This window comes from Hyaena hyaena, unplaced genomic scaffold, assembly GCF_003009895.1.
Source record: "Hyaena hyaena isolate Hyena2069 unplaced genomic scaffold, ASM300989v1 scaffold_469, whole genome shotgun sequence".
Classification (NCBI taxonomy): Eukaryota; Metazoa; Chordata; class Mammalia; order Carnivora; family Hyaenidae; genus Hyaena; species Hyaena hyaena.
In genome coordinates this window covers 1010999-1026928 of record NW_024081103.1, presented here as the reverse complement: position 1 = coordinate 1026928, position 15930 = coordinate 1010999, and the positions used below count along the sequence as shown (strand labels likewise).

General features: G+C 39.9%; 1 protein-coding gene and 1 non-coding gene across 12 annotated transcripts in view; both read right to left on the bottom strand.

Annotated features, from left to right (window-relative positions):
• Positions 1 to 7886: 7886 nt before the first annotated feature.
• The window catches only part of SEC31A (SEC31 homolog A, COPII coat complex component), a 73380-nt gene continuing 65336 nt past the window's right edge, over positions 7887 to 15930 (bottom strand). For all 11 annotated transcript variants that reach the window (XM_039253947.1, XM_039253952.1, XM_039253957.1 and 8 more), the window contains 3 exons: positions 14865 to 14984; positions 9734 to 9805; positions 7887 to 8475 (listed from right to left, as the gene is read on the bottom strand). In XM_039253947.1, the coding sequence (XP_039109878.1) occupies positions 8296 to 8475; positions 9734 to 9805; positions 14865 to 14984 (372 nt within the window). In that variant the 3' untranslated portion in view covers positions 7887 to 8295. The remainder of the gene's footprint in view (positions 8476 to 9733; positions 9806 to 14864; positions 14985 to 15930) is intronic.
• LOC120246481 lies at positions 11266 to 11372 on the bottom strand. Its single transcript, XR_005532068.1, has one exon. It is a non-coding gene; the product is annotated as a U6 spliceosomal RNA (small nuclear RNA).

The following is a 15930-nucleotide window of genomic DNA, read 5'->3' as shown; positions in this document are numbered from 1 at the left end:
GCATCTACTTAATGAAAAGCTGGAGTACTGAAACCAACCCAAACCTGTCTTTTCTGTCGGGTGATATACTGTCCTTTGCGTCTTTCCAAGTCATCTTCAGTTTGAATGAAATAAGATTTTCATTCAACATCTATTTATTGAGCCTCTTCTAGAAGCCAAGCATAAGCTCAGCTCCATGGACAGGAGTATTTGGCTGTGCTCATCGAACTCAAAGTCCAGCCAGGGAGCTGGAAGGCAATCATATCCTCACCATAAGAACATACCACCAACTCTAACGAATGCTATGGACGAATCACTGAGCATTTTTTAAGACCCAGTCATGGCAAATCAACATTTGTGAGTACCTACACCACACCCCTCTTTGACCAACACCTGGGTAAAAACAAGGTGTACAAACCAGACCAAGTTCCTCCCCACTGTCTCTCTCTCCTTGCTCCCAAATCCCAGGTCTCTGAAATAAATGAACAGTCCCTATTATTGTACAGAAGAAAGACGGTATTGACGTTTTCACTCACTTCTCTTCCAGCTCTCCAGTTCCCCTTCCCCGATAAACACCGCCCCATTTTCTTTTAGGATAGTTATTTTGGTTTACAAGGGCAGATAAACAAGCTCTTATTTATTTCTCAGCATTAGCTGCAGTTATTGTTTCTCTTTCAATGACCTCTTTCTCTCCCTGCTGTGTCAATTACCACAGGCTGCTCTTAAAAGGCAAAGGCCCCTGTTGTTCTCTAGCGGGGAGGGGGCATTTGTAAATAGAGTTCAGGAATGTCAAAACGGTGACCCAGATTTGCAGCACTGGAGAAAAAAACTAGTTCGTTGTTGAGTATCTATGTAATCAAATGTGGTCTATTCTTGATGTGGGAAACAGGTGTGTAGAATGGTTAATTTCATGGAAATATATATCATGACAGAGGGGAACTCACTACTTAAGGAACTCACTACTTAAGGACCTCAAGGCCAGGCAAATATATTTATCCCAAATCCTCAAATTCGAAATTCTTTTAATGCCTGCCTACTTATTTCCAACCAAGGAAAGCCCTGCATTGATTTTTCTCCAGATTAGAAGTGAAATTAGTTCTACAAAAGGAAGAAAGGTATCCAAATGTAAATGGGCCCGAGTTGTTTGTCATCTTTCTTCAAAGCTTTGGTGCTTATCCTAACTTGTTTTCCATTCCTTTTGAAGATTTGTAGTTAATGCACAAAAACGCTGTAGGAAAGGTAGGTGGATAACAGACCTCCAGAGCTGGAAGTAAAATTAGAGTTTATCTAGTCCTGTCCTCTCATTTTACAACAGGGACTTGGAGGCAAAAAGCGGCAACATTTGACTGACAGTAAGTGGCAGGTACTTACTGTTTGGTTAGAAGACACCAAAACCTGGTTCCTGGACACGCAGGACAGGTGCTCTTCTACACTGTCTCCCCATGACACTTTGCACTGGGAGCTTTCATCCAGTAGGTAACGGATTGTTTTGGCCTACTCTTTCCTCACTCTTCTCTAAATTGCATCCCTTCCATTGGAGGAAAGCATTCCATGGGGATTCTGGTGGGGCTTAAAAATCACTGTCACCAATAGCCAAAGTATGGAAAGAGCCCAAATGTCCATTGATGGATAAATGGACAAAGAAGATGTGGTGAGTGTGTGTGAGTGTGTGTGTGTGTATACACACATACAATGGAGTATTACTCGGCAATTAAAAAGAATGAAATCATGCTATTTTGCAACTATGTGGATGGAACTAGAGGATATCATGCTAAGCGAAATTAGTCAGAGAAAGACAAATATCACGTGACTTCACTCATATGAGGACCTTAAGATACAAAACAGATGAACATAAGGGAAGGGAAGCAAAAATAATATAAAACCAGGGACGGGGACAAAAATATAAGAGACTTAAATGTGGAGAACACACAGAGGGTCACTGGCGGGGTTAAGGGAGGGGGGATGGGCTAAATGGGTAAGGGGCATTAAGGAATCTACTCCTGAATTCATTATTGCACTATAGGCTAACTAACATGGATGTAAATTTTAAAAAATATTAATAAAAATAGAAATATAAAAAAAATCACTGTGCTCATACTTAGTCACACTGTGTGGGCCAGCAAATTCTGGTATTTACTTCCCTGGGCACAGAACTCAGTTAGGGAGTGGGCATGAGACCCAAACAGAAGCAGCTGGAGTTGTTTTTGTGAGCAGTATTTGGGTATTGAGAGGTTTCCTCTCCCCTTTGTACATCCCAGGCAGTGGAGACGTGTGTAGGCTTTGGGCTGCCAGGGGCCATCTTTCCCAGCACATAAAGAGAACCTGCCTAAAAAGAAGCCAACACATAATGCTCAGTAAATTTATCCATTTATAATAACCACATTAGTCATTTGGGGGAAATGCCAGGTCTCTGTAGACTAAGAAGCAAAAGAGCAAAATCAGAAAGCAAAATGTGTTTTTGTTGTAGTAGCAGTTATTCTTATTTTGGGAAAAATGTGGTTTTGTGAAAGGAACATGCTCATCAGGGTGAGATCTGGGTTTGAATCCAGATTCTACTGCTTACCAGCTGCAGGAGGCAACTGAACTAATAGCTTAGCGCCCTGGGCTGACGTGAGGACTGAGAGCTAAGTACCTAGCTCAGCGCCCAGCTCAAGGAAAGATTAGTTTCCTACAAGGTGTCCAAGCAGTACCTTTCAGGAGAAAACTCATTGTGGACTCGATTTTTACCTGTTTAAAACTGACTTGTTCTCTCTCTCCCAAAGACTCCTTCAAGCAAAAAAGGTGGTCAGGGGAGGTAATTGGTTATGTGGAGATATAGCCAGAGGGAAAGGAAGTCACTTTAAGTCACTTTTAGGAGACAGGTTGCTTTCCTTCTTTACGACTTAAGTCTGTTTTTATATTCAATTCCACCATGTACTCTAGTCCTCTTAGAGTAGGGAACTTCTTTATTGGACAAAGTTTTTAATAGCTAAGGTCTCTGATTTTTTTTTTTTCCAAGAGTGAGCTGGGGAGGGGGGGTCAGAGGTTCCGAAGAGAGCTCTGCTGACAGGCCGACAACAGCAAGCCTGCTGTGGGGCTCAAACTCACGAACCGTGAGATCATGACCTAAGCCAAAGTTGGACTCTCAAGCGACTGAGCCACCCTGATTTCTCATCATTAACCAACTCATACTTATTGGCTGCCTTAGTGGTTCCCATAAACTATATATTATACTCACTACCCTTTGACTTACCAGAAGAAAAGGTCTAAAACTTTCCTCTTCTAATCAAATTTGAATCCATTCTGTTCCTATGAGAAGCTCCCTGCTGGTCCATTTTACATTACCTACCTGGAAACACATCTGTTTGGAAATGAAGTCTCTACTGAACTGCATGAAGCCCTTTACAAATATTAATTACTGAAGTAAAGAAACCAAGTTAATAACGTTAAAATGCTACTCTCTAGACCTGAGGAGTGTAAAAGCATTTAAAGGTATAAAAGAGATAATGGTAGATGTTTGAGACACAAATTTCATTAGGATTTACTTCACATAGGCTAAAGTCCAACAAGTCTTGTATCTTTTTGAAATAGAAATGTTTCAGGGCTCCTGGGTGGCTCAGTCTGTTGGGCGTCTGACTCTTGATCTCAGCTCAGGTCACGATCACAGTTTTGTGAGTTCGGGCCCCACATCGGGCTCTGTGCTGACACCATGGAGGCTGCCTGGAATTCTCTCCCTCCTCTCTCTCTGTTCATGCTCCCTCCCTCACTTGCGCTGTGCCTCTCTCAAAATAAGTAAACACTGGGGGAAAAAAAAAAAAAGGAAATAGAAATGTTTCCTCTATTTCACAAGGCTTCTGAAATCATGTCCCCACCCCTCATGCTTGCATATTAACCCACTGATAGCTAAAAGGTGGTTTTAGAAAGGTCATGCCTCACTCATACGAGGACTTTAAGATACAAAACAGATGAACATAAGGGAAGGGAAGCAAAAATAATATAAAAACAGGGAGGGGACGAAACGTAAGAGACTCAAATATGGAGAACACACAGAGGGTTGCTGGAGGGGTCGTGGTGGGGATGGGCTAAATGGGTAAGGGGCATTAAAGAATCTATTCCTGAAATCATTGTTGTGCCATATGCTAACTCGGATGTAAATTAAAAAAAATAAATTAAAAAAAGACATTTTATAGGTACCAAAAAAGAAAAAGAAAATATCATGGATTGGGAAATTATAAGACAGCACTAAAAGCAGGGACAGGCTTACCTGATGAACAATAACAATAGTCTTCTAAGTCTACAGAAGATCAGCCAAAAATTGAATTCAAATCCAACAGGGAGTACAGCTCCATTAAAATGAAGATTTTAGACATTACAGAGTAATGATGTTTGTACAGTCATTCTAGGTGTTTCAGACTAACAACATTAACATTGTTTGCTAAATAAATACGTTAGCAGATCTCTGGAAACATGAATCCAGAATGCAAAAAACCGGTACCACAGTTTTATCAAAGCCTAGTTCCTTTTGCTGGATTTTATTAGCTTTTTCTAGATGTACACCAACAACCTTAAAACCCACACATCCCGTTCTTCCCAGAGTGGGTAAAAAGGCAGACAGCTGGACAAAGAATGGTACAATTTGAGTTCAATCAGGCTTAGATGCACACTATGCAACCTGGGCCTAAATGACCGGTACAGACAAGAAAGCACTGATGCTACAGAAATGTAGATGAAACCAGCAGTATACCGGGAAAAGTGGAATATGGAGCTAATTTGATTGCCTTTTCTTTGTATCTAGCTTGGGTGAAAAATTTGGGATATTTATCCATAAGACCAAATAGTTAAGATTTTCTGTGCATAGGGGCACCTGGGTGGCTCAGTCGGTTAAGTGTCCAACTTCTGCCCCGGTCATGATCTCACTGTGAGTTTGAGTCCTGTGTCGGGCTCTGTGCTGACAGCTCAGAGCCTAGAGCCTGCTTCAGATTCTGCATCTCCCTCTCTGTCTCTCCCTCCCTCATTCATGCTCTCTCTCTCTCAAAAATAAACAAACATTAAAAGAAAAGATTTTCTGTGCATAGACAGTCCCTATCATTCACACAGTAATTGGAGATGCTTCCTGTGGCATCTTCAGCATTTGGGGAGCACCCATAGACTTGTCAGGGGTTCTATCTGGGAATGCTGCCATCACAGCAGGGGAACAAAACGAAGAGGGGGCACCGTACTTGGGTATGTATGCATACACAGACGTGCGCACACTATTTGCTGAATCTTCACGACAGTTCCAAACGGAGTCTCCACCACAGCAGAAGAGTTGGCTGTTGGTTCTGCAGTCACTCTTAGGTGAGCCGACTCTGGCTCAGGAGACAAGTGGTTATCAGTGTTAACCAGTCACCGTCCCTCCCTTTACCTTTTAGGCAGGTGTTAATCAAGGTACATCTGGTTGCCAGGAACTCCAGTGTATCTTTTGTCCTCTAGAATATGTGGGAGTTTTCTGAGTCCGCAGGAATATACAGGCTCACTGGGCTCTCAACAGTCAAGTGGGCAACAGGTGTTCCCAACGGTTTCCTGCTGCCACACGATTCCAATGAACTACCTCCATCAGCTATGTATGCCACTACAGATCAAGATTCTCAAATGAGGCCTACGAACACATCCACCCCACCTAGCACAAAGGGCTGTTAGGAAGAATGGAGAAGAGCAGCTGCCAATAATTGAAAAGCACGTCCCAGGGGCGCCTGGCTGGCTCGGTCAGTTAAGCATCTGACTTTAGCTCAGGTCATGGTCTCACGGTGTGTGAGCTGGAGCCCCGAGTCAGGCTCTGTGCTGACAGCTGGGAGCCTGAGCCTGCTTCGGATTCTGTGTCTCCTCCTCTCTCTGCCCCACCCCTGCTTGCGCTCTGTCTCTCAAAAATGAATAAACGTTAAAAACATTTTTTTTTAAATAAAAATTAAAAAAAAAAAAACCCTCCCAAGATCGGATACATCTCCTGGCCAACACCCAGCCCCACCTACCAGTTTCTCTCACACCCCTTCCTTGTTTAAAAATTAAGTTCGATTGACAATAAACTATTTGTTAAAAAAATAAAATAAAATAAAATAAAACAAATGTGAAAGATCAAAAAAAAAAAAAAAAAAAAAAAAAAAAAAAAAAAAAAAAAATAAAAAAAAAAAAAAAAAAAAAAAAAAAAAAAAAAAAAAAAAAAAAAAAAAAAAAAAAAAAAAAAAAAAAAAAAAAAAAAAAAAAAAAAGAAAAAAAAAAAAATTAAGTTCGAAAAAATAAACAGCACAGCAACAAAAGGGAAAACTGAAATTTGGGATTCAGAATGAACTGATTCATCATTTTACATGAAATAACAGCAAGGGCACAGCTAGTGCCTTCCCAAACTACATAACAGATCCAGCACATCACCGTGTAGGACCAACTGTATACAGAGGTGCCTGAATTGTGCGTGTATACAGTGCAGTGTCCATGGAGTTGAACGTGTTAAAAACAGGCTCATTTACAAAATCAAGTTGAAATTTTTTTCTCTACTTCTATAAAAAGAAAGCTTTTTGAAGTTGTTCTGCTTTTCTTCAAGAAAACAAAGTATGTTCTTTCCATAATCTCCCGGGATCTTCATACTTCAGAGACAACACAGTATTTTCGGTTCAGCTCTTCTTACCATTCATGTGAAACTTCTCAAGGTTATAAGCCACGTGAAAAAAATGCCTCCACTGTGGGAAAAAAATTATCACAACGCTGTATTGAGAAAGGAGAGATAATGGCCGCTCAGATGTCAGTGGCAAATTGTTTTCTACCCCCTACTTGTAAAATCTTTGGGGTTGGCCAGGACTCCACTGCCACCTACTTTTCTCTTTTGGGAATTTGTTTTTTTCTAAAATGCTGCCAATCACGCCATTATCCTATCAGGGCAAACATGCGGACAAAACAAAGACTGCAACTGTAAGGGCAATAGATGAAAACAATTACTAGAGGCCAGCCTGCTGATCCGATCAGAATCTGGGGCTGACGCCGCAGTTGGGGGCCAGGTCCAGAAGGTCAAGCTGGCACTTCTGTGAGTCACAGAACTGACAGACTACTCAACTCCCAGGAGATGGAAGGGTAGGGCGCCCCAGCATTATCTCCGCAGTCGTGAGGCTCCAATGCTCACCCATGCTATCAAAAACCTTTTTTAGTCATAAAACTATTCTGAGCTAAACACTGAGTGGTTAATTTTTAAAAGAGGGGTGTAATTTGGCAAGTAGGCATTCCCAGCAAAAGACAATGAGAGGTTCCTGCAAGCGATTTCACTCAGGATGCACAAAGCCTGATAAACTACTCTCACTGGAGCCACTCTTAATCCTTGAAACAGCATCTATCTCCATAGTAATCACAGTGTTCATTTTCTAGTTTTCCAACCTACTTAGGTAAAATTACATAATGTAGCAATGAAGAAGTATCAGTATCTAATTCTCAAGATTCTATGGGGACCATTGTCTTTTATTAACCACACAGTTTTTAAGACAAAATTATAATAAAATCACATGATGGAAAAACTGCCGGTAAATGTCTGCCTTTGATTCAGGAGGCTGATAGAAATTAAAGTTTTCTTTCTAAACGGAAACCTCAGAGCTCTGGGTGACTTTTAAAAAATAGATGAATGAATTTCTAAATAGAAAATAGAGATAATTCAATCTTAAAACTCAAACAATATTGAAAATATTTATTAATAGAAAAAAGTCCAACGCATGAAATGAAAATGCTCAGTCTTTTCTAATAGATACTCAAAGCTAGCGATCTCACTTTTCATTAATATTTGCTAAAATCTATGTAACAACTTCTAGATTTAGGTTTTTTTGTTCAGGACTAGAGTGACGCCAAAGACCCAAAAAACAGGGATTAAACTAAACTGTGAGCAGCCGTTTTTAAAAAAAGACTACATACACACAAAATAGGATTACACACTTTAATTTGATTGACATGGAGGAAGTAGGGAGGACGGGAAAGAAATTTAGTTTTAGCTCTGCTTTATGCATAACGAGATGCTCCTTTTCCAAAAAGTATACTGAGGTTTTAAAAACCACATTTGATCAGAATACTTCAGGAAAACACACTAGTGCAATCCAGGAAATACACTATTTGCAGAATAGGAAAATCATCATGGGCAATAAAAGATTAAAACAAAAGAAAGCACCTGGGCTTTGAGCAGTTCTAAGGTGAGTATATCTGCAGGAATAGTGTAAATGCTCTTGACTGGCTGCTATGGAAACATGCTAATGAGGATTGGTCCGTATCTTAACATTTCTTGAAATATGCTTCTTTGGAGGAATGGCAATGTGGGCTGGGAGTAAAGATGTCCTTTCAGACACCCAGCTTATTGGCCTGGGTGAGAACAACTTTGAGAACTGGCATGAAAGCTGAGGTCTCACTGAAGTTGCTGGTGCTAACTATGTGGGTGTGGATGGTCAATCCTTCTGAGTAGTTTCGCGTTTCAATGCTCCTTGCAATGTTGTGTAAACCATTGATGATTGTGGGTGAAAGCTGAAATAAAGGTAGAATCAAGAAAAAAAATTAATTAAGGAAGAAATTCCCATAAACACTGATATTTAAAAGGAGCTTGAAATAAATATTATAAAAAAGCAAATAAACCATTTAGTATTTCTAGAAAGTTACTTAGACCAAGCAACTCTTTAAGTCATAAAGTAGAACCATGACAAAATGACGTACGTAAGGAAATTATTATGAATTATGAAAATGTATAAGCCAGGTATTTTTTTTATAGAGAAGAAGCCAGATTCCCACCCCAAGCTGAAATGCTAACGTCTTCTTCCACTTACGAGCTTTACTTCTTCAATTATTTAAAAAAAATTTTTATGTCTTTATTTTTTTTATTTTGAGAGACAGAGACAGAGAGAAAGGGGGAAAGGGGCAGAGAGAGAGGGAGACAAAGAATCTGAAGCAGGCTCCAGGCTCTGAGCTGTCAGCACAGAGCCCGACGCGGGGCTTGAACCCACAGACTGTGAAATCATGACCTGAGCCAAAGTGGGACACTTAATCGACTGAGCCACCCAGGCGCTCCTTCTTCAATTATTTTTAGATATAGTCTCCCACTTTTTAAAAATGTTCCCAAGTATATGAAGACGTTTAAAGACTTACTCACAATATCTCAAAGTAAGGACCCTATTTATTCTCAAACCTTGTCTACAATAGAGATCTTGAACTTGTGTCTACCTGCGCAGGTAGGGCAATAGCGCTTACCATGTACTCAATTTATCAGCTCTTAACTGTTTTTTGTAATCTTACCATCTTTTAAAAACCATAAAATCTATAGTTTTTGTCCCCCACTGTTTGGCCTACATGCCAATACTTTTGAGGGAACAATTTATTTTGGACCACACCACTTCCACCGTTACATCAACTTGATTTGGTTCTTGTGAAATAAGGGATGGGACTGATGTGAGGGTGGGGAAAAGAATGTTGAAATGCAAACAACATGGACATATATAGTGAACAGAAGACCAGTTACCCCAGGGCCACTACAAGCCAGACTGTATTTCTACTCTTTGTTACAAGAAGAGTTAAAACTGCACCGCCAGCTGACAAACACATACTCTCTCTCTCCCTACTACCCTCTCATCCCTAATAAAGGACATTTAAGACACAGGTAGAGAAAGCCCATTTTATAACTGTCACAATTTTACCCCCAAATGCATTACATATAAGTGCCAGTAAGATGCTCATGAACTAGCTACTAGGAAAAAATGATTATCATAGATCCTTCTTTTTCGCACAAACTTACTGTCTGTTCCCTAAGTTTATCATACAGAAACTCCAAGCGTTTGCTGGCATCATCTAGCTTCCTCTTGGTTTGCTGCAGGAGAGGAAAAACAGATTATGTTATATTTGAACATTAACTTTAATCCAAAGACTTTGCCTTAACTCATTTCATTAACTTTTACACTCATCATGCTGAACAGCTTCATTAAAAAAATTTTTTTAACATTTATTCATTTTTGAGAGACTGAGACAGAGTGCACGCAGACGAGGGTCAGAGAGAAAGAGTGACACAGAATCTGAAGCAGGCTCCAGGCGCTGAGCTGGCTGTCAGCACAGAGCCCAACACGGGGCTGGAGCCCACGAGCTGTGAGATCATGACCTGAGCCGAAGTTGGACGCTTAGCCGACTGAGCCACCCAAGCACCCCAGCTCTATTTTATAAAGAAACAGAGGCAACTCTGAGCCAGAAACCTGAACAGACCATTAGGACAGAGTTCAGTAACCTCTTAACAGGGGTTGGGGGAGAAGGGTAAGAGGATAAGGGGCCTCCTTGGGGAGCGCGAGATGGCGTAGTGGCAGATTTCAGGTGGACTGCACGCTCATCTGACAAGGAATGTGCATGTATAACTGCACTGCCCGCAAACAACAGGGGAGCCACCTGGAGGAGCAGGGTGTCACTGTACACCAGAAAAGAAGATCTAAGGACAGAAACTGTAAATTACGGGTGCTAGCAGGCATACACAGAGGTGCCCTGGACTCTTATTCCTTAATATTACTTGTACACTTAGTCACATTTGATATGTTTAATTCTGCTTCTTTCTGAGCTTTTAGAACCCCGGGAAAAAAAAGAAAATTACCTTCCGGTGGCTTAAGATTACTAAGATGGAAGTAGTAAAATGAGCTCCTACCTCCCCGCCCCCGTACTAGACGTACAGTGAGAGAAAACTAAAATTAACAGCTTCAGTTACAATGTGATTGACTTAATGACCTATATTATGCAGTAGACTTACAAGTGACACTGGTCTTCAATATTTACTGAGTGCCTATTAAGGCCATGCTTATGTTTCATGGAGCTCAGATTCTATCATGTGGCAAAAAGGTTGTACATGAGGTGGTGATGAGTGCCAGGAAGGAAAGCTAACAGAGTGAGGGGCTAGAAGCGCTGGGAGCGCAGGGCCGTGAAGAGAGGCCGGGCAGCTACTGGACACTGGAGCAGAAGCCTAGAGCAAGTGTGCAGTGAGCAATACCGACACGTGGGGGAAGCGTTCCAGGCAGAGGAGTGCTGACATGCTCTGGGTATGCTGCAGCATGGAATGTCAGCATGTCACAAGAGGAGAAAGGAAAAGCTCGGAGCTTTCCCCCATTTCGTATCATGTTAGTTGTGGGTTTTTCATACGTGGCCTTTATTATGTTGAGGTATGTTCCCTCTACATCTACTTTGTTGAGGGTTTTTAACCATTAATGGATTTTGTATTTTGTCAAATGCTTTTTCTGCATCTACTGAAATGATCATATGGTTCTTATCCTTCCTGTTGTGGATGTGATGCATCATATCAATTGATCTGTGTATGTGACTAATTTACATGTCATCCTTGGGCAGGGGCCATGCTAATCTTCTCTGTACTGGTCCAGTTTTAGTATATGTGCTGCCAAAGCGAGCAATGATCAATCTGTGAATACCAAATCACCTTTATGCCAGGAATAAATCCCACTTGATTGTGCTGAACGATTTTTTTTATGTATCAAAATACCAACATTATTTTTCACAGAACTAAAGCAAATAATCCTAAAATATATATGGAACCACAAAAGACCCCAAATAGCCAAGCAATCTTGAAAAACAAAAGCAAAGCTGAAGGTATCATAATTCTGGACAAAGCTATAGCATGGTGCTGGCACAAAAACAGACAGATAGATCAATGGAACAGAACAGAAAACCCAGAAATAAACCCACAATTATATGGTCAATCAATCTTCGACAAAAGAGGCAAGAATATGCAATTGGAAAGAGAGAGTCTTTTGAACAAGTGTGCTGGGAAAACTGTAGAGCAACATGCAAAAGAATGAAACTGGACCACTTTCTTCCACCATACACAAAAATAAACTCAAAATGAATTAATTACAGAACTAAATGTGAGACCTGAAGCTATAAAAATCCTAGAGAGCACAGGCAGTAATTTCTCTGACATTAGCCATAACATTTCTCTAGGTTTGTCTCGTGAGGCAAAGGAAACAAAAGCAAAAACAAACTATTGGGATTACATCAAAATAAAAGCTTCTATACAGTGAAGGAGACATTCAACAAAACTAAAATGCAACATATTGAATGGGAGAAGATATTTGCAAATGACATATCTGATAAACGGTTAGTATCCAAAATCTATAAAGAACTGACAGAAATACAAAAAACAAATAATCCAATTAAAAAATGGGCAGAAAACATGAACAGACATTTCTCCAAAGAAGACATACAGACATACGGACACATGAAAAGATGCTCAATACCACTCAATCACCAGGAAAATGCAAGTCAAAACTACAATGATATTATCACCTCACACCTATAAGAATGGCTAAAATAAACACAAGAAACAACATCGTTGTTTCTCCTTATGTGGAGAAAAAAGAACCCTCTTGCACTGTTGGTGGGAATGCAAAGTGGTGCAGCCCCTGTGGTAAACAGTATGGAGGTTCCTCAAAAAGTTAAAATTGAACTACCCTATAATCCAGTAATTACACTACTGAGTATTTACCTCCAAAACACAAAAACACTAATTCAAAGCAATACATGCATCTCTATGTTTATTGCAGCATTATTTACAATACCCAAATTATGGAAGCAACCCAAGTGTCCATCAATAGATGAATAGATAAAGAGGGGTGGTATATATATACAACAGAGTATTATTCAGCCACAAAAAGAATGAAATCTTTGCTGTTTCCAACAACATGGATGGAGCTATACAGTATTACGCTAAGTGAAATAAGTCAGTCAGAGAAAGACAAATATCATTTGATTTCACTCATATGGGAAATTTAAGAATAAACTAGGGGCTCCTGGGTAGCTCAGTTAGCTAAGTGTCCAACTTTGGCACAAGTCACAATCTCACAGCTCATAACTTTGAACCCCACGTCAGGCTCTGTGTTGACAGCTCAGAGCCTGGAGCCTCCTTCGGATTCTGTGTCTCTGTCTCTCTCTGCCCCTCCCCTTCTTACACTGTCTCTCTCTCTCAAAAATAAACATAAAAAAGAGAAAAAAAGAAACAGAACAAACTACCAAAGGGGGGGAAAAAAGAGAGACAAAACAAGAAACAGACTCTTCACTACAGAGAACAAACTGATGGTACCAGAGGGGAGGTGTGTGGGGGGATGGGTGAAACAGGTGAAGGGGATTAAAGAGTACGCTTATCATGATGAGCACCCAGTAATGTATAGAATTGTTGAATCACTATATTGTACACTCAAAACTAATTGAAAGGAAAAAAAAAGAAAAGGACAGAGGAAGAGATGAAGCTATCAAGGATAACATTAGAAACTAAGTCATGCAGCAAAATTACTTCCTGGTGTATAAAAATAACTAAAGTGTAGATATGAATACAACCATACTGTAATAATGATTCCAGTTACTGATTAAAAAATAGACTTGTAAGGCGGGGATCTCTTCCAGTCCCCGCTCAAAGCTAATCTCATCTGGCTACCAGTAGGAGCCCTGCCCAACATGGCAGAGTCAGCTGGATGGAACAGCATATTAGGACCTCTCCCCTAGGTACAGGAATTATAGGAATAGTTTGTCTTTTGTGGTTCTCTTCTGCCCAGGCCTCCTGTGGACCCAGAATGAAGAGGAGATGTTGACCCAGAGAGGAGTCTAAAATCAACAAAAATTTATTGAGTTGGGCTGGGTACATAGTGCCTTCTCAACCTTTCTATTCTGACTCATTCCTGAAGGAGGGCTGGAGTCTTCCTTCATTTTTATTTTTGAATGACTGTGTCCTATTTAGAGGTGTACACAGGGGACAGTGTATTCTAGGCCGTCTGCTTCATCTGCTCTCTGTTCCTAGCTTGGTCTTTCTATCACTTCCAGAATGCTAGGCATGAAGATTTATGTTAACCTTTCCTTGCTCCTGTTTTCCTGACACTTTTAATAAAGGAAACACCTTCCAAAAGACCGGAAGAAAGTTGCACATATTAATACTCAATGTTTGATGAAACAACAAATTCTAGGAGCTGTTTTTCAAGCAGACAAGTGGCCAGTGGCTAAATAAACATATTCAATGTTTGCTGACAGAAATTGAGATTTCATCTAAAACAAGACAGCTTTGTGGAACTTCTGTTGTTGCCAATCTACAGGCATCCTCTAAGTAAACTAAGTAAAATCAGTTGCTTAACTATGAACATGACTCTAGTATTGAAAACAATTACTTTTAAGATCTTTGCAAGGTTACATATAAGATTATCTATCTACTTTTAAAGGCTTTGAGTAAGCTCAGAAAGAAATCCCAAACCTGAATTTCTTACACATCACGATTCTGTTCTATTTATGTGCCAAACATGAGGTCTGCCGATGAAAGGCAATGCAGCAAAGTGGTCAAGAGCAGAAATTCTGGAGCCAGACTGGGTTTGAATTCTGGCTCTAACCTTGGGTGTTACTTAAGTGCTTATTGTCTTAATTTAGTCATCTGTGAAATAAAGATGACTGAAATCTACCTGCCCTGGGATTGTCGTGAGGATTAAATAAATTTACATATAAAAGAAAATAATTATATTTTTATATGTAAAGCAAACTACGCAAGTGCTAGTTTTATTACTATTGTACAAACTTTTGAAGTATCTTGTAAGACTTCATACAATTACAGAAGAGCTCCATAAATGCTTATTTTTTAAAAACATTTTTAATTTTTTTTTTTGAGAAAGAGAGAAATAGAGTACGATTGAGGGAGGGGCAGAGAGAGAGAGAGAGAAAGAGAGAGAGAGCGAAGGAGACACAGAATCCAAAGCAGGCCCCAGGCTCTGAGCTGTCAGCACAGAGCCCAATGCGGGCCTTGAACCCACCAACGGTGAGATCATGACCTGACCTGAAGTCGGACGCCTAACCGACTGAGCCAAGCACCCCAATGACTATTTTAATTAAGCAAAATATGAGAAAAAAATACATACAGGGTCTGTGGCCGAGGAGAGGCAGCGCTGAATAAGATCCTCAAATGTGGTCTTTAGAATGAGGTGCTCATCTGGAATAGGTTTCTTGGTAATTTTTTCTGTTGGCAAAGACTGCACATGCTGGAAGAAATAACAGCATAAAATGACTAGAAATGACCAAAAGCTACCTATACACCAAGCCCCGAAAATCTGTGATAAACAGAAACTAGCTAACCACCTTGCAGACAGGCTGTACAAATTAACATGTAAAATCCCTTAGGAGAAGTAAAAATGAAAGTCAAATATTCAGTAGAAGGTACAGGCACTCTTTCTACACCTTTGATTTTCAAAAACAGAACTGGATATAAAGAGTTTGATGAACTATGGAACATACTGTTGATCACTACTGTACATATCTGATGGAAAGTAGACTGTAGACCTACATCAGTAGGAAATTAAAAAAAATAAGGCAATTACAAAGTTGGCTAGTTAGAGTGGCTGCTTGCTCTGCTTGTTGGCTCATTTTTGTTTATCTTTGCATTCTTCTCCTCTTTGGTTACCCTTGGAGGCTGGTAACTGGGCTAAGTTGGTAACTAGTCGAAAGTTAGGATAGAAGAGACCATGATGTTACTAAATGAACAGATAGAAAACCAAAGAAGGGATGTTTAAGTATGTAGGGTTCTGATTTATTAGTAAATTCATTCAAAAAATAGTAGGCAATTATGTGCCAGTCACTGGCTATGTATTTCTAAGCCAGTTCAGGAAAGATCTCAGCTCTCTGGCAGTTTTTAGCTAAAGGAAGGAAAAGAAAGTTTTAAAATGTCATACAAAAAAAAAAAAAAAAAGTTTACAAACACATCTTAATGAAAGATGTTACTTGAAAAAAGTAAAATAATAAAATGCCAAAATACCTGTAAAATAGTAACCACATTGCCATTTTATAGCTAATAAATTAACATTAATGGAACCAACAGGCAATATAACTGCAATTTAACTGAGGGGAAAGCTCTCTTCAGGAAATGACATCAGAAGGACAAATAGGAGTTAACCGGTTAAACGAGGAAGTGAAAGTGGTCCAGTCGAGGAA